The sequence below is a fragment of the Siniperca chuatsi genome, linkage group LG9 (assembly GCF_020085105.1).
Source record: "Siniperca chuatsi isolate FFG_IHB_CAS linkage group LG9, ASM2008510v1, whole genome shotgun sequence".
Taxonomy (NCBI): domain Eukaryota; kingdom Metazoa; phylum Chordata; class Actinopteri; order Centrarchiformes; family Sinipercidae; genus Siniperca; species Siniperca chuatsi.
Window position 1 is genome coordinate 2,406,366 of NC_058050.1, and position 19,384 is coordinate 2,425,749.

The window sequence follows — 19,384 nt, forward strand, 5'->3', positions numbered from 1 at the left end:
TTATGGTGGTGCCTATTACTATTTACTAAAATCTTATTTTGAAAATGTGAAAGGAAGTAGGCTACAGTTATTTGATTATTCCGTTGCGCATCCCGCACAACGCCATGTTAGCATAATAAGTAACAGCACTAACGTAGAAGCTTTGGTTAAACAAAGAAGAAGGTAAACTAAAGCAGTTTGATATAAAATCAAAACAATAAAAGGAAATCACGTTGTCGGCAGGATTCGAACCTGCGCGGGGAGACCCCAATGGATTTCTAGTCCATCGCCTTAACCACTCGGCCACGACAACTGAATGAGATGATTGGTTCCATGAAAGATTATTAAAGGTCTTTCATTCATATTCATATTATATGATGTTTCTAGATAAATATTAGCCTATTGCTGCATTCATGTGCATGTTGCATTTTACTGCAATATGTAGGTTTAGGTTTGTGCTAATTTAAACTACTTTATATACTGTATAATTAAAAAAAAAAAAAAAAAAAAAAATATATATATATATATATATATATATATATATATATATATATATATATATATATATATATATATATATATATATATATATAATAATACAGGACACTTGATGAGGACAATCAGCAGGGACAAGGTATCAACCAATGGCATCATTAACATAACAAAAACCCATAAATAAAATGGGTAGTTTTAGGTACTGTTAATTTGAATCAATAATGTATATTTTTCATAATAGTTCAACAAATGGATAGCCAGCCAGCCAGCCGCTTTTGACTGTCACTACGTCACACTCAGAAAAGTGTATCAATTCTACAGATTCATCAATTCACATTAACCAACAATTTATCAGCAGAAGCAGCTGATCTGGCTCGTTCAGGTCCTTTTGGATTCACAGCTGCAACTTGTTTGATGATATTTGTTGCAACACATCTGAAGCTTGAAATGCTGGTTTGGCTCAGGATGATATTCTGAAATTGAACAGTTTTGTCACAAATGCTTCAGAGTAGATCATTAAATAATGTGAGAAAATGATTGTACTGCAACAGCATCAGGTTTTAACTGAGGCTTCATTGTAAATGAGGAGCCAGCGTTCAGATTCGCAGCGCTGCTCCTCTTCCTGGAATGAGTCAAAGCTTGATAACACCTCCCTCTTCTTCCTGCTCTCAAACACAGCGAGCTCCACTCTGTCCATGTATTTGCTTGTTCCCTCCCCTTCAGATCTACAGTTTGAAGATGGGTGTAGCCAACATGTGGTGAAGTGCAGGAGCTGACAGGCCCCATTCACTGCACAAACACATGCTGTTTAGATCAGAGCTCAAACTCGTTTCAGTTCTCAGAAAGTGAAACTCAGACAGTCGTTGCCACTGAGAGGTGAAATGGCGCAGAAAGGAGTTCAGCTGGAGCGGGAAACTATTTCTTGTTCGATCTGTCTGGATCTCCTGAAGGATCCGGTGACTACTCCCTGTGGACACAACTACTGCATGCACTGTATTAAACGCTTCTGGGATGAAGAGGATGAGAAGCAAATCCACAGCTGCCCTCAGTGCAGGCAGACCTTCACACCGAGGCCTGTCCTGGTGAAAAACACCATGTTAGCAGTTTTAGTGGAGGAACTGAAGAAGACTGGACTCCAAGCTGCTCCTGATGATCACTGCTATGCTGGACCTGAAGATGTGGCCTGTGATTTCTGCTCTGGGAGAAAGCTGAAAGCCCTCAAGTCCTGTCTGGTCTGTCTGGTCTCTTACTGTGAGAAACACCTCCAGCCTCATTACGATGTGGCTCCATTAAAGAAACACAAGCTGGTGGACCCCTCCAAGAAGCTCCAGGAGAACATCTGCTCTCGTCATGATGAGGTGATGAAGATGTTCTGCCGCACTGACCAGCAGTGTATCTGTTATCTCTGCCCTGTGGAGGAACATAAAGGCCACAACACAGTCTCGGCTGCAGCAGAAAGGACCAAGAAGCAGAGAGAGCTCGAGGTGAGTCGACAAAACATCCAGCAGAGAATCCAGGACAGAGAGAAAGATGTGAAGCTGCTTCAGCAGGAGGTGGAGGCGATCAATCGCTCTGCTGATAAAGCAGTGGAGGACAGTGAGAAGATCTTCACTGAGCTGATCCGTCTCATGGAGAAAAGAAGCTCTGATGTGAAGCAGCAGGTCAGATCCCAGCAGGAAACTGAAGTGAGTCGAGCCAAAGAGCTTCAGGAGAAGCTGGAGCAGGAGATCACTGAGCTGAAGAAGAAAGATGCTGAGCTGGAGCAGCTCTCACGCACAGAGGATCACACCCAGTTTCTACACAGCTACCCCTCACTGTCACAACTCAGTGAATCCACAGACTCATCCAGCATCGATATCCGTCCTCTGAGCTACTTTGAGGATGTGACAGCGGCTGTGTCAGAGGTCAGAGATAAACTACAGGACGTTCTGAGTGAGAAATGGACCAACATCTCACTGACGGTGACTGAAGTGGATGTTTTACTGTCAAATTCACAAGCAGAGCCCAAGACCAGAGCTGGATTCTTAAAATATTCACGTGAAATCACACTGGATCCAAACACAGCACACACACTTCTGTTATTATCTGAGGGGAACAGAAAAGCAACAACAACAAGCCAACAACAGTCTTATTCTAGTCACCCAGACAGATTCACTGCATGTTGTCAGGTCCTGAGTAGAGAGAGTCTGACTGGACGTTGTTACTGGGAGGTGGAGTGGAGAGGGGGAGGAGTTGATGTAGCAGTCGCATACAAGAATATCAGCAGAGCAGGGAGCTGGAATGAATGTGGATTTGGATTTAATGACAAATCTTGGTCATTACATTGTGACACAAAGAGATATGCGTTTTATTACAGCAGTGTCAAAACTCCCGTCTCAGGTCCTCAGTCCTCCAGAGTAGGAGTGTACCTGGATCACAGTGCAGGTATTCTGTCCTTCTACAGCATCTCTGAAACCATGACTCTCCTCCACAGAGTCCAGACCACATTCACTCAGCCGCTCTATGCTGGACTTCGGCTTTATTACGGTGATGGAGACACTGCTGAGTTCTGTAAACTCAAATAGACAGAAGTCATTTAAGGGACAGTGGGTTAAATTCTGTGTTTCTTTTCTTAAAATAGTTTTGTTTCCATCATTGTTGCTGAGCGCTGATTGTTGTGTCATTTATAAACTGCGCAGAGATCAGCTGTCAATCAAACATTATGGGCGGTACTTCATCATACATGTTCTCATTTGTTGTTCTGTAAATGTTTTGAGTTTCTTTAGGTGGCGCTCCTTCCTGTCTGTTTAGCCATGGAGGCTTCACTGCTCATGATGAATTTTGTTGAACTGCTGACATGATATTTCTCTGCATGACAATGTAAACATGATCATACAGTAATCAGTAAGGAGATCATTGATTATCTTCTTCTACACAGCTGAGATTCTGGTCAAACAAAGTGAATCTGTGCATGAAATCACTGAACAAGAGTCACTGAACAGACTTTACTGATGGGATGTGTGAACGAACTGAAGGTTTACATGATGAATAAACAAACGTGAACAAAGTGTTTTCTTCTTGTCTTCATTCCAGGGTCTCATTCAAAGCTGATGGAGAAAATGTGACACTAATATGAGAGTATAGCTGAGGCAGTTTCCCTCCTGAGACACCACAAAGTACAGTGTTCATGTTTAGAGCAGAAACAGCTTCGTCACAGAGAAATGAGCAGAGTTTTCTGTCACCTGTTGCTTTTTACAACCAACATTTTGTTTGAGCACTCAGCCAAGAAAGAGGATTTATTACACAGACTTGAAAAAATGGAAATAATGAGAATTCATTTGGTCAAGTTTGGGTGTGAAGAAGTTTTGTTGAGTCCTGACACACATGAGACAACAGATATTGTGTATGTATTCATCATTTCATTGATTGTTGTGTTTATTTAGATGAAAATGAAACTTCAGAGTGAGGCTGCCATCTTGGTTCAGTGTTCAGCTCTGTCACCTCACAGCCAGACTTGATTCAAACTTGTTGTGACTCATTTTGTCCAGAGTGTAATCTGTCAGACAAACAAAAATAACAGAACATTAGCAGAATGTACAAATATACATAAAACACAAGATTATAAGGAAGACACCCTTATACAGGCAGCCTTGCCACTAACCTCAACATTTAAGATGTGTATAAATCACAATGTGGGAATTAGCTGCAATACTGGAATGTTCCACAAGTTGGAGCTCCAACACAAGCCACTTCATTATTGCTCTAATCCACACCCTAAATTTACAAACATGGTGCTTTAAACTACTATGTTGCACTCAATAATGCTCCAAAGAACAGACAACAGAAATAGTAACTACTACATCTGCAGTTAAACTGCAAATGAGGGCAGTGCTTATGTGCTAGTGCCCACTACAATGCTTATTAGCATTAGCTTGAGCTTGAAACCACACTCGCTAAATTGGTTAACATCATTCAACAGTTTGAAGGTTCCAAAGCAACATTAACACTTGAGCCAACGTAAAACAGAAACTCCACTATGATCAAGCTAGGGCTGCTGGGAAAGGATAACAGGGAGTTTTCTACAATGGTATACACAGATATTGTAGGTGTAAATTTCTGCTTGCCTTCCCTGTTTTACAGGGAGTATTATTTTGAAAGAGTCCTGCTGCACTCAAATGATGATTCTGTGTCTTAGGCATTTTCTTAGCCTACATACAGTGAAGTGTGAAACTGAGCGGAAGTAAATAAAGTACAGGCTATGTTGAGCTAAACCAGATTTACCAGAAAACGCAACTGGCACTGACATACATATTATTGGTGATGGCGGTTTCCCATCTTGTGCGTGGTTCACTAAGTTCTGTTCATACAGCTCATGCAGTTATAATAATAATATAATAATAAAACTTTATTTATAGAGCACTTATCAAAACAAAGTACAAAGTGCTTCACGACAAGAGAAATAAAATACCACAGTGAATGACGAAATATAAAGAAATAAAATACACAAAAACAATAAAATAAACAGCCAGTTCAGGTAAAATCAGGATCTGCTTTCAGATAAAAATGTGTTTTGAGAAGAGACTTAACAAAGACACTGACTCAGACAGCCTAATGTCTTCTTCTTCTTATTATTAATAATATTAATAATTATTATTGCTAAGAAAGTTTGACAGCACAGGTGTCTTTAATCTTGGTCTCATTTTGAACAAAAGTCAAAGGTAGGTCTCTCTGAGGTCACCAATAAAGACACATCAATATCAGGAGGATTTGGATCCATCCATTTGATGCCTCCTTTTGGGGCGGAAGTAGATTTAAAACCAAAAAACAGTAGAATGTAAAAGTCACTCGTCTGTTCAATGTGACCTTTAAGCACAAGTGATTTCATTTAGTTAAAGGGGAACTCCACCACTTGTACACATGAAGTTCAGATATTCGTCATGATTCGTCAGACTATGAAAAAGATGCTGCAAGTTGCATTATGGGAAATGTAGTGTCCAGTTGTTGTTTTTTTTAGCTTGATCCATACTAAACTAAAAGTCAGGATATCTCAACTTCTTCTGCTTCAATTGCAAAAAAATCTGTCTCTTGTGAATCCCAAAACTTTATGAAAGTGCAACACTACAGTACCCCTTAAAATCTGCAAGTATTTTACAGCTAAACGCTGTGTCTGTTTCACTGTCTCTGAAATAAACTTTAAACTTCGAGAGGTTCAAAATTTTTTTATTATGGTCCAGCTTTTTTGATGAAACTTGATGAAACAGGATGGAAAGAGACACAAATCCAAATCCATTTAACTAGTTTTCTCAAACATGAATATTACACAAGTATTAATGCAGCAGCAGCAGCAGCAGCAGAGCTGTTAAAGTCTAGAATATGATCATCATGACGATCACATTATGTTAAAAACATTGCGAGACAACCTCAAGATTCAAACACTTGAAATTATAATCCTTAAGATTTTTAATACATCAACCTCCATTTTTAATACATCAACCTCCATTTTGACTTCAAATCTTCACTGTATACATGAAATGGACATAACACACACCACAAGTTTCCTCACTTACTTACATTATTTCTCCTTATGTCTTTATTTTTTGGAAGAAAATGTCCTGTTTCCTGAGTTGTTATTTAAGTTCTGTTATGTTTGCAGTTTTCAGAATGAAGTTCTGGCTTGAAATTAAAAAAACATTTTTGCAGAATAGAAACACATTAGATGGAGTTCCCCTACACACCATCATTTCTGTGACATACAACCTGCATTTCTTTTTATAACAACCTAAAACAAACAGTAGAGCAGATGTCAACTCTGTCTTAACTTAATCATAAACTTAATCACAAACAAAGGTGAGTAACGTAATCCTGAATATAGAGATAATTTGTCAAACATGCCTGAACCAGATGCTGGTGCTCCAGTGTGACTTTTACTGGCAGTGAATGTCGCATACAGCTCCTTTAAGATAAATGCACCAGGCCACTGATATTTGTATCACGGGACCAAGAAAATGCCATAACTTTTCCTCAACTTACTCTTCTCAATTCAAAACTGATCTCAGAGTCATGAGATCCATTTCTCACCACAAACTCTCTTTTCTTGGCTCATTATTTCTGGAAATTTCAACATGCTAAGAACCCAAAATCTTACAACACACATTACTACAAACAAACTTTTCAATCATTCTTTTTGGAGGTCATAGGCAAATTGTCCTCAATTTACTCTGCATCCTCCTCTGTCTATTCTTTTGTATAACATTATTCACTTTTTCAGCTGAAACAAAACAAAAATCTACATACAAGTCTCAAACTGTGTCAAACAACATAAAACATTGTTTACTATATTTGTGCTTTATCTTTCTTGTACCACAAAGAAAAAAATAGTATATTAAAATATGTTGCAGTGATCTGCTGTTTAAAGATACAAAATAACATCCATACAGTACATACACACACTGTCACTAGTCCACGTACACACACACAGTACATACATAGTGGCTTCTCATCATTTTTAAAGAAGTGCTACCTTGTAAAAAAGTCCAGACAGTAATAATGTGACTGTCTCTCTGGACTTGCCCAGATTTAAAATAAAGTTCAGACAAAATGTAAATATCACAGAGCAGAGGCGCGTGTGAGTATGTCACTCAGTTTCAGTTTTTTGTTTTAAAAAGGGCCCTAGTTTCAGTTCTCACTGCTGCTAAAAGTGTCCCCAGTTGGAGTTTTCCACCTCCACATGTGATGAAAAAGATACAAACGTATTTTTAGGACTCTGACCGCACTGGTATTTACAAGTGACTGAGTGAGGTGAATCTGGAGACGCATTTCTTACACGTGGCTTGAATCAGATTTTCAGATTCTGACTCCAGTTTCCATCTGGTTTTCTGCTGTTCAAATATGAAATAGACAAACATCTGATCTGATATGAGCTGACCCTTTAAACATAGCCTTTCTAACAACATTGCATTCATGTCTAATAGTAGATCAATTTATAAAATAAAGCGTTGAAAGTGTTTCAGCAATAAAACGCACAATAACTCACTTCAATACACTCCTCACAACAAGTTGCTGTTCATCTTCACCCATTGACACTCACACACCGATAGCAGTGAGCTACCAGGCCTGACCATCGGGGGGGGGGTTCAGTGTTTTGCCCAAGGACACTTCCACACATGGACAGGAGGAGCTGGGGATCGAACTGCCAATCTGTCTGTACCTGCTGAGCCACAGTTTGTTGGTGTCGGCGTCCAGCCACGTGTCCAGTTTCGCCGCCTGACAGTCCGGAGAGGAAGAACCCGTTCTGTGTCCACATTTGTTGTAGCTTCCGAAGAGTTTTCTACGAGTTGGTCCTCAGCTGAAGTTTTAAGGGTAAGGGCATCATTTAATAGAAGTCTGTCATTGTGATTAAGGGTTGTCTAATTAAACCTGACGCTTCTGTTGCTTATTCTTCAGTGTTCCAGTCACGAGGCTGGAGGTGATTTTGTAGATAAAAACTTGAAGGTGAGCTCTCCTGCTCATGCTGTCCAAATTGGATTTTTTTCATCTGTTTTTCATATGAAAATGTTCACTCCGCTATTTCACACATTGAATTACAAGTGGCACCAACTGAGGACAAGTAATAGATAATGAAGAAGCTATTTTGTGGAGTTCGTCAGGTAGCCTCCTGACAGTAGGATGTTTCAGCACATGCTTTGTCTTTAAACACAGACATGCTTCATTGTGGGAGACAATTTAGGACCCAAAGTATATATCAACATTAAGTCCTTTTTTTCAAGCGGTTTGAGCGGTGCGTCCAAGAACGTTTCTTTGACTGTTGCCTTGTTTTTGCCTCTGATGGTATTCCTCAAACTAACCTGTGGAGGAGACACAGGACAATACATTTAGATAAGGGATGAAAAAGACTTGTGGTACAACAAACTGATCATTAAGTGAACCCATGTAAACTGGGGTGTTACAGAAGCTGTGTTACATTAAACCATGTAAATGCTGTTGTGGAAACTTTTCTCAAGCATGTGAGAGTGTGTGTGTGTGTGTGTGTGTGTGTGTAAGCATATTCCATTACTTACATAGCTGATTCTGAATATTACAAGTGCAAACATCAGCACTGCAGTGGCGATAATAACCATGTAAGCATCTGTCAGCAGATTTTCTGTTGAACTCTCAGGACAATCTGGAAATGAAAATAGAAATCAAAGTTACTCCAGTTTGAGCCTGCATGAACCGCATCACACACTGAGCCGCTCAGGCCATGATCTCAATGGTGTTCAGATCTTATTTAGGACATTCTGCTTGCATTCACCAGGAGGACCCCACGGCATGGTTCAATAAAGGCTTTAGTATCGGATGAGTTCAGGCACATTTAGCGTTGCAAAACCAGCAGAAAACGTCCTAGTCTGGAAAACATCCCATGAGAATCAACTGAGCCCAGCAGCTTAAAAGCAAATGAATCAGCAAACTAGATGATGATGTTGTATTGGAGTTCATCCTGAGTGCGGACTTGCTTTCTCTTTACTCCCAAACCTCATGAACAACTCCTTAAATTAGGCGTTGTACATCTAAAATGATGCACAGACGATTTCTCACCTCTTAGACTAAGTTTTGGTTGGATAGATACGGATTAATTTCACAATTTCTGAACAGCAGCAATGCCTTTTGCAGTCGATTTTTCAGCAAAGGAGGGCAGTGACGATAGTTAAAGCCAGGATAGTAAAGCCAGGTTATTTTGGTCTGTGTCCACTGATTTAATGGGCATAGACCATTAAATGAATGGGCATCGTTCGCTAAATTACAGAGGAGACTTAAGACAAAGTTTCTCTAATGACAACTGCTAGTTGTATCCACTGCAGTGAGTGGGAAAACTTCAAACATCTCTCAAGGAAATATTGTCTAACCATTTTTAACCACTAGTGGCGTGGCTCTATGGATGGCAGTGTCCGTCAGTCGGTCCACCAGTTTGCTCCAGAATGAAATATCTTAACAACTATTGGATGGATTGCCATAAAATACATATAAAAACATAATCCCCACAATCAATCCTACTGAGTTTGGTGATCCCCTAAATTTTCCTCTAGCGCCACCGTGAGGTTCACATTTGAGGTTGAGAGTGAAATATTTTGACAACTATGTTGTCATGAAATGTGGTTCAGACAGTCATGCCCCCATCCCCCTTCAGGATGAATTCTAATCCTCTGACTTTTCATCTGCCATCATGATCAATACATTACCAAATACCTGCAGAGCTAATAATCACAGCTCAGCTAATTAGCTAATGTTAGCACTAAGACGCAAAACTGTGATTGATTGTTAGCACGCAGACATTAGCATTTAGCACAAAGCCTCACAGGGCTGCTAGCATGGCTGCAGACTCTTGTTTTCCTACAAGAGGCTAAAAACTTAATTCTGCTTCTTCTCAAGTGGCTTTTGGTGGGATTTTTGAAAATCAGTGCTCCATTAGGAGGTTATTAGTGTTTAAAAAGCAGGTGTGCTTGACAGGCGATTCACCCTATCACACCCAGGCTCCATCCCTGGAGCCAAAGATCCATCTTTTTCTACAGTAGATGCAAATATGATGGTCGACTGAGTCTGGAAGTTCCCTGATTCAAATTTAAAAGTACCGGTAATTAATATATGGAGTCTTTCACTTTTCACAGTATCAAATGTTTTTTTTTCTCCGTCGAAAAACTGGGAAAGTTTGGAAAATCTGCTCGTTGAACCTGAGTGAGAAATGATCTCAGATCTGCGAACACAAGACAAAACCCCCACGACCCAGAACCCGAGCTTTGACTTGTACCTGTCAGAGTGAGGCGGACCTGCCCCTCCCGGTTCTGTTCTCCCACAGGTGCCGCCAGGTGACAGATGTACATGCCGCCGTCACCGCACGTCACGTTGGGCAGGAAGATGCTGCTGGACTCGGTCAGCAGCTCCACCTCTCGCTCCACGCCGGTGTACCATCGCGTCGTGGCGTTGCGGAAGTCGTGGGACAAAAGGCCGCTGAGAGAAGGCGACGGAGGCTCTCCGACCTGTGATGTCATCAGTACAGTGTGAGATTTATATACAACTAATGGATCAGAACCACATTCAACATGAACACCATGACTGTAACTGTAGATCCAAACACTACTCATTCATTCTGTCTAGTACTATTCCATTACTATAAGTACTATTTCCATTGGTATTACTACTGCAACTGTCACTACTATTAATCACAGCCAGGAAAAAACTATTATAGTACTGCTTACATATCTCTACTAGTACTAGTACTTTTATAATAAAGTACATTTTGCTGCTGATACTTGCAGGTATATTACTGGTTATTGTGTTTTTTACATTGTTTTACTTTTAACTCTAACTTTTAACTAAGAAAATGATCTGAATACTTCATCCATTACTGTTACTAAAGTACAGTGGGGGAAAGTAACAAAGTACATTTACTCAAGTACTGTACTTAAATACAAATTTGACTTACTTTACTTGAGTATTTCCATTTCATGCTACCTTATACTTCTACTCCACTTTATCTCAGAGACAAATGCTGTACTGTTTTACTTCACTACATTGATTTGACACTTATAGTTACTTTTTACATAACAAAAACACATGATATATGATGCAGTACCAACAACATTAAACAACATTAAAATGCTCTTACATGTATTCATTAGTGATACAAACAGATTAATATAATATTCTATATTAATGTGACACTGTGAAAGGAGCCATTCTGCAGAATACTTTTACTTTTCATTCTTTCGGTAACCTACATTTTGCTGATAATACTTCTGTACTTGTATTTAAGTAACTTGTAATGAGTATTTTTACATTTCTTCTTAAGTAAACGATCTGAGTAGCCTCCTTCTACCACCTCTGCTAAAGTAATGCCACTGTAACTGCTGCTTTTACTCGAACAACAGCCACAACTGCTAGTACTATAAAGAGTAAAACTACTGTTATTATACTTATTATACAATTTATTACATATGCTGTACTTTTATAAGGAGAGGGAAACAGAAAGTAAACGTAGCCCTCATTTGAATCCAAAGCAGCCAATTAGAAGTAGACACGTTTCCTTCCTGGAGCTTTGTATTCACAGTGAAAATGCACGATTTCTGTCTAAAGTCAGTAGTGAAACGTGAAATAATTTACCTTGTACCATCTCAGTGCCATGTACTGCACACCAGGTTTGTATTCTGCGGTGCACTGAACAGTACAATCCGCACCAATGACAGATTTAACCTCCAACACGTCCTCTCTGACAGCCAAGCCAAAAGCAAGGCGCACACCTGAGGAAACACCATGAATAATAAACATGCAACACAGGAGCTTTCACAGTGGCACAAAAGCGTGACAATAATAAAAAATCACGTAAAAATGCAGTCAGGGAAAGTAGCCTAGTGATTTCTGAAAAGTGCATTGCATCTGACTTTAAATACTTACACAGTGACAACAGCAGAGCGACGTTCAGTAAACCTGGAGACACCATGATGATGATGATGATGATGTTCAGATGGAGAAGAAGGCTGAGCAGCTTTATGAGACGAGAGTTTATAAACTAGCCTACTATATATCCACTCGAAAGTAAAAGGGAACTGAGTTTACTGGAAACGCCTCTGGGGAGTGGCAGATTATTTGCTGCATTGTCAATTGCAGACTCTGTAATTTTCCAGCGATAGTAATCACAATGGGGATTAGCATCGCGGCCAATAAAATCAGAATGAAAGCACATCCATTTATCTCGTTTATCATTGTTGGTGAGTATACTGTCGTTTGACTGATTCTTGTGATTCTTATGTTTTGTGGCGCATCTTAAATCTCGTTTTAACACTGTCTGTCGCAGACAGGTCCCGTTACCTGTAATAACAGTCGACTGTTACGCCAAACTGCATTTAAACGTTAGCCGAATTGAAGACCGGATCATGTAGATTGCACAAAACATGTTAAAGTATTTCTTAACCTGCTAAATACACGGGCGGCAAGGTAGAATACGTTAAATTGAGATTTTTTTGAATGCAGTTTAGAGAGAGCGGATTAGCGTGTTTCTAGTGTGAATTGGAAAACACATAGTAGAGTGCCTGTCTAGAAATGTTATTTGTGTTTTGTTTACTATTTAGTTATATATGTTTATGGTTTATGACCACTGTTGAGCTTTAGTTTAGCTAATGTTAGCATAAAAATGCTGTTTCATCATCAGCATGTCGTCCTGCCAGGTGGAGATGCTGCACCAACGCTTTACTAACCATTTAATACGTTATTACTCAAGTAACATGTTTGTATTTGGGATACGTCAAGGTAATGCTAACAATTTAACCATGCAATTATATTAAATAATAATAAATAACATCGCTGAGAGTGAAAGCAGCATGCGGGATTTCCCCGTGGTTTCTCTGCTAGAGGAGGAGGTGGTTTCCAGTGTAAAGGAGGAAACATATTATAAATCAAATCAGGTTAGGAAATCCCCACCATGAGTTACGTTAGTGGTTAAAGTGCATTATTTGGAGTTGCCGTTATTACATATGCAATGTAAGGCTTTCCAGACCTCAGGAGAAAAATAAAGAAACCCCAACAAAAACAAGCCAGCAAGTTTTTTTATGAGCACTGGATTTTACAGTGGTGTGCAAAAGTGTTTGCCCCCTTCCTGATTTCTTTTTTTTTTTTTTTTTTTTTTGCATGTTTGTCACACTTAAATGTTTCAGATCATCAAACAAATTTAAATATTAGTCAAAGATAACACAAGCAAACAAAATCCAAACCTACATGGCCCTGTGTGAAAAAGTGATTGCCCCCTAAACCTAATCAGAATCAGAAATACTTTATTGATCCCCGAAGGGAAACTCTTTATTACAGCAGCTCGCCTTTACGTCAGCGCACACAGGAGAAAGTACTAGTAAAAAATATAATACAATACACTATAAAAACACTATAAAAACAGGTCAGAAAATAAATTAAGTACCAGGTGGGTATAAGTATAAAATAAAATAAGTGTGAGGTACCAAGTGGGTTTACCGGTAGATGATGATAATACAGTATAATAATACAATGTAGTAATATAAGTGATAAGCAGAGGTGCATGTACTGTCAAGTTAAGTGTAGCTTATTGAGATTATTAAGATATTGCACAGCAGTAATGGAGGTATATAATATCAATATCAATAAATAGGAAAAACTAAAATAGGAAAACTAAATATTGCACGGGAGTAATAAACAGAATATTGCCCAATTATTTAAAGTATTGCAGTGATGTTAATGATCAATGTCCAGTTTAGTGAGTCGGGTCATACAGACTGACTTAGAGGGAGGAGTTAAAGAGTCTGATGGCCACAGGCAGGAATGACTTCCTGTGGTGCTTTGTGGTGCATTGTGGGGGGATGAGTCTTCCGCTGAAGGTGCTCCTTTGTTTGACCAGCACGTCATGGAGCGGGTGGGAGACGCTGTCCAAGATGGCGTGTAGTTTGGCCAGCATCCTCCTCTCTGACACCACCGCCAGAGAGTTCAGCTCCACCCCCACAATTTCACCGGCCTTACGGATCAGTTTGTTGAGTCTGTTAGCGTCCGCTACCCTCAACCTGCTGCCCCAGCATGCAACAGCAAACAGGATAGCACCGGCCACCACAGACTCATAAAACATCCTCAGCATTGTCCGGCAGATGTTGAAGGACCTCAGCCTCCTCAGAAAATAGAGGCGGCTCTGGCCCTTCCTGTAAACAGCCTGAGTGTTCTTAGCCCAGTCCAGTTTATTGTCCATGTGTACTCCCAGGTACTTGTAATCCTCCACAATGTCCACACTGACCCCCTGGATGGAAACCGGGGTCGCTGGTGCCTTGGCCCTCCGTAGATCCACAACCAGCTCCTTAGACTTTGTCGCATTGAGCTGCAGATGGTTCTGCTCACACCATGAGACAAAGTTCCCCACCACATAACTGGTTGGGCCACCCTTAGCAGCAACAACTGCAATCTTGCGATAACTTGCAATGAGTCTTTTACAGCGCTGTGGAGGAGTTTTGGCCCACTCATCTTTGCAGAATTGTTGTAATTCAGCCACATTGGAGGTTTTCGAGCATGAACTGCCTTTTTAAGGTCATGCCACAGCATCTCAATAGGATTCAGGTCTGGACTTTGACTAGGCCACTCCAAAGTCTGTCAGCCTCACTAGAATGCTGTATCAAATTCACATCTGAATCCATATAAGGTTCGGCTATTATGCAACAGATGTTGAATAAACATTCGCAAACAGTTTAATCAACTTATCTCCACTAGGCCACTCCAAAGTCTTCATTTTGTTCTTCTTCAGCCATTCAGAGACCCCATAACAACATCCAAAGAACTGCAGGCCTCATTTGCCTCAGTTAAGGTCAGTGTTCATGACTCCACCATCAGAAAGAGACCAGGCAAAAATGGCCTGCATGGCAGAGTTCCAAGACGAAAACCACTACTGAGCAAAAAGAACATTAAGGCTCGTCTCATTTTTGCCAGAAAACATCTTGATGATCCCCAAGACTTTTGGGAAAATACTCTGGACTGACGAGACAAAAGTTGAACTTTTTGGAAGGTGTGTGTCCCATTACATCTGGCGTAAAAGTAACACCGCATTTCAGAAAAAGAACATCATACCAACAGTAAAATATGGTGGGGGTAGTGTGATGGTCTGGGGCTGTTTTGGTGCTTCAGGACCTGGAAGACTTGCTGTGATAAATGGAACCATGAATTCTGCTGTCTACCAAAAAACTCCTGAAGGAGAATGTCCGGCCATCTGTTCGTGACCTCAAGCTGAAGCGAACTTGGGTTCTGCAGCAGGACAATGATCCAAAACACACCAGCAGGTCCACCTCTGAATGGCTGAAGAAGAACAAAATAAAGACTTTGGAGTGGCCTAGTCAAAGTCCTGACCTGAATCCTATTGAGATGCTGTGGCATGACCTTAAAAAGGCAGTTCATGCTCGAAAACCCCTCAATGTGGCTGAATTACAACAATTCTGCAAAGATGAGTGGGCCAAAACTCCTCCACAGCGCGGTAAAAGACTCACTGCAAGTTATCGCAAACACTTAACTGCAGTTGTTGCTGCTAAGGGTGGCCCAACCAGTTATTAGGTTTAGGGGGCAATCACTTTTTCACACAGGGCCATGTAGGTTTGGATTTTATTTTCCCTTAATAATAACAACCTTCATTTAAAAACTGCATTTTGTGTTAATACTTGTGTTATCTTTGACTAATATTTAAATTTGTTTGATGATCTGAAACATTTAAGTGTGACAAACATGCAAAAAAAAATAAGAAATCAGGAAGGCAAACACGTTTGCACACCACTGTAGGTGCAAATTTACCTTGTTTATTTGAGCCTTTCAGGTTTTGTCTTCCCTCATCGCTCTTGTCAGGATGTTAAAATAATAAATATCCTAGATGGAAAAGATGAAAGCAGGTTTTGGATCACAGGGATTTAAATCTGATGTTTTGACCAAATGGAGACAAAAGAGCCCAATATATTTCTTCTTTGTATTTAGCAGCTGCTGTGAGGGGCAACTCAGAGGTGATGGAGAGCAACTCTTCTTTTTCCTGCTGTGAAAAGCCTTCAATTAGGTTCACTCAACAATGTGTAACCACGTGGACCATCAATAACAAGGTAAAAATAACCGTGCATGCATAAAGACAATGCAACAAGTACAGTCATACAAAGAGAAACTCAAGAGTTTATATTCAATCTGTGAGGTTTCTGTGCTTTAACTATTATTCAAGCAGAGACAAACAAGCCCAAAGAAGCATCTACAGGTAAAAAAAACAAACTATTTCAATAAAACTGCAAACTGCCATTTCATTTTACATGGGCTAAATTTATGTCATGATTAAAATTCAAATGAAAAAGTGCAGTTTGCAGTTATATTTATCTTTTTTTTTAATCAAGGTTATAAAACAGGTTGTCTTCCAAAAGGAAAAATGCAATGTCTATTTCACTTTAAGTATCATTATAATTATGTCATGGCCATACTTGAGAGCTGCCTGAATTATTTTTCACAGGAGCTTTCATTCTTATTTTTTAGCCATGCTAGCTGCGTGGCCCTATGGATGGCAGTGTCAGTCCGTTCACCACTTTGGTCCAGGCTGAAATAACTCAACAATTATTGGACGGATTGCCATGATATTTGGTCATTTATGTTCCCCTCAAGATTTTTCATCTATCTGGTTAAAATTTTAATTTGTCCAATACTTTGTTTCATGACCAAATACCTGCCAAACTGACATTCCCATCAGCCTCAGCTGTACTTAGTATTTCATGGTAATTAGCAAATGTTAGCATGCTAACACGCTAAACTAAGATTGTAAACATGGTAAACATTTTACCTGCTAAACATCAGCGTGTTAGCATTGTCATTGTGAGCATGTTGCCATGCTAGCATTAGCACAGCTGTTTACTCTCAGGCTGTGTCCAAAATTACTCCATATGCAGTTCACTACATTTGCTTTCTGCCATTTTATTTGAGTGTCCGAAGTCTGCGTGAGAAATAAACGCAGTATAGAGTGCAAACTATCCAACAGTTTGATACAATCCAGTAACTGGTAACTAAAGTTATTAAATAAATGTAGAGGAGTAAAAAGTACAATATTTGCTGCTGAACTGTAGTGGAGTGAAGTATAAAGTAGCAGAAAATGGAAATACTCAAGTAAAAGATCGACAGAGGGAGTGATTTCAGACACAGCTTTAGTATCGTTATTTTAGCAGTGCAAAATAAAAACTGGATTTTTTTAAAAAGCCTCTATGTGTTGTATTAAAAACAAACAGTGTGGCAGACAGCTCTGCACCCCGTTACCCAACCCCACCTCTACACTGACACACACTTTTTTATATTATTGTCAAACCCAGAAATTCTATATCTGCCATGCAGAGCATTAAAAAAGCTGACTTCATTCAGACTGTAGACAGCCGCAACTTGGATTGGATGTTCTACATTTGGGTGGAAGAGCTGATTTGGTCCATTCAGGTCACTATGTTTTAAAGGTGCCCTGTGGAGCTTTCTTGTAACCAATCAAGCATTATCTTTACATTCAGTGTTACTCTCACCCTTGAGGTCTAACAAATGTTTTCAATATTTTTCCTTCCTTATAACACATTTGCAAAGAGGATTTAAATAATAAAATAAAAATCTAAAAATCCAACATGTTTACTTGCTTGCAGTCTTCTTCTTCCCTGCTTTACTGGCAGACTGCAGCATATTTTGGCGTGTTACCGCCACCTGCAGGTCAGTGGAAATAGAGTGACACCATTGGCAGGATTTTGTGTCCTTGTGCAGGTGCACAAGATAAACAAAACAAGGACCCATTCATAGAAAAACAAAGCGCTCCAAAGCGCTACTAGCGGAAAAAAAAAAAACTCTGCAGGGAACCTTTAAACAAGCTGCAATTTGGATCGGTGCAACCGAATTTACTCTGTCAAATGTTTGTCTCACTTCAACGGCTCATTCCCTGTTCACAAAGTGATTTGTGTTTGTGGTGTTTCGTACTTGCAGAACTTCGCCCACTCCAGCCCTTTGTCCACGCTGTGCAGACCTCCATGCAAGAAGATTGAAGCTGGACTGATGATGATGGATAAATGTGCTCCTGTAAACGCTACCACTGTGTGCACTGATGTAGGTCGCTCCCCCGCTTTCATATTTAAGTCAACTTTGACCTGATTTGTAAATGTATACTATCAGTGTTTCCAAACCCAGTACTATTCTGTATCCTGTTGCCACGCCTGTCAAGCTTTCCGTTCCCACATATGCCGTTTAAAATGATACCGGTTGCAGATGTATCATTGCAATTCTTATTAATTTTTGAAAACAATGGGTCCTTGATTTCAGACAGAGGTAGACAAAAGCAGGTTTCTTTTTTCCCATTTGTGTCGCTGGCAGATGTTATCCGCTATAGCTAGCTAATAAAGCTAACGTTAGCTCCATGGGTTAGGTGAAAACGGCGTCTCCGGCTGACTTTTTAATGTTCCCAGCTGAAAGGTTTTGAAATGAGCATCCTACAAAAGCCGTCCTAAATATGTACTTCATGGCTAGTTGGCTACATACATGATATCATGCTAAAAAACAATGAAGCTAATGCTAACAGCTCCCTGGTAAAAAGTAGCATCGTCACCAGTTGATGATCCGTGTTGAAGACATGGAAATAAACAAACAACATTGTTCTTGTATTGCAGTGTAGAGCTAGTTAGTTCTCGTATTGTAGGATATTATAAGTGTGATAAGAAGTGATTTAAGCTCAGACTGTTACTTTGTTAAATCATGACCCTGTTTAGCTGCTTAGCTTACATACTTCACTTTTAATGTTACAAGAGAAAAAGCTTTTAAGATGAGGACTAATCGATGTGTTTGGCCAACATAACGTTATCAGGTTACGTTGCTGGGGTTGCTGGACTGTAACCTCCCCAAATCTAATAAAGAGCAGGTCAGCGCTGCTAACGTTAGCATAAACTCTGACAGCATCCAGGACCGGCTTCCAGACAGTGGATAAATACCACACTGTGGATGTGCTAGTCTTAAACAGGGTTTTTTTATGTTACCTGCAACCACACAAACTAATGTAGTTAGTTAATGATATGCTAACTCTTGGCCCTAAGTAGCACAGGCAGTAAGCTAGTTAGCCAGACATGCTAACGATTGCAGCTTACATTAGAGCATTAATCCATTCCTTGCACTCATGCTGTTGTGTTTTTTTGGTTTTGGAAAGGTGTTTATTATAAGGGCATCAACTAGTTAACATGAAATACTGATTGTTATTATATTTTTTACAAACTAAATCAAATAAAAATGGCTGTCAAAAAGTTAGGTCAGAGCATTGGAAACTAACAAAATTGACTTGTAATTTGATTTAATTTTATGTGAAACAGGAGGATTTGTATTTATATTATTAGATAGCAGTTTCAAGTCCTCCACAGTGTTTCTTTTAATCTGCTTTACTTACTAAATGGTT

General features: G+C 39.7%; 2 protein-coding genes and 1 non-coding gene across 3 annotated transcripts; 1 reads left to right on the plus strand and 2 right to left on the minus strand.

The window, feature by feature from the left end:
- Positions 1-210: 210 nt before the first annotated feature.
- Positions 211-292, minus strand: trnas-aga. Its single transcript has one exon. It is a non-coding gene; the product is annotated as a tRNA-Ser (tRNA).
- Positions 293-1,254: 962 nt separating this feature from the next.
- On the plus strand, positions 1,255-3,523 carry LOC122881173 (tripartite motif-containing protein 16-like). Its single transcript, XM_044206989.1, has one exon. It carries the CDS (start codon positions 1,356-1,358, stop codon positions 3,036-3,038), a length of 1,683 nt encoding a protein of 560 aa, XP_044062924.1. The 5' UTR covers positions 1,255-1,355; the 3' UTR covers positions 3,039-3,523.
- Positions 3,524-5,656: 2,133 nt separating this feature from the next.
- On the minus strand, positions 5,657-12,019 carry cd83 (CD83 molecule). The gene is made up of 5 exons (XM_044206992.1): positions 11,878-12,019; positions 11,587-11,723; positions 10,235-10,463; positions 8,511-8,614; positions 5,657-8,297 (listed from the first exon to the last, which is right to left on the minus strand). Exons 1-5 carry the CDS (start codon positions 11,921-11,923, stop codon positions 8,142-8,144), a joined length of 672 nt encoding a protein of 223 aa, XP_044062927.1. The 5' UTR covers positions 11,924-12,019; the 3' UTR covers positions 5,657-8,141.
- Between the last annotated feature and the right edge of the window lie 7,365 nt (positions 12,020-19,384).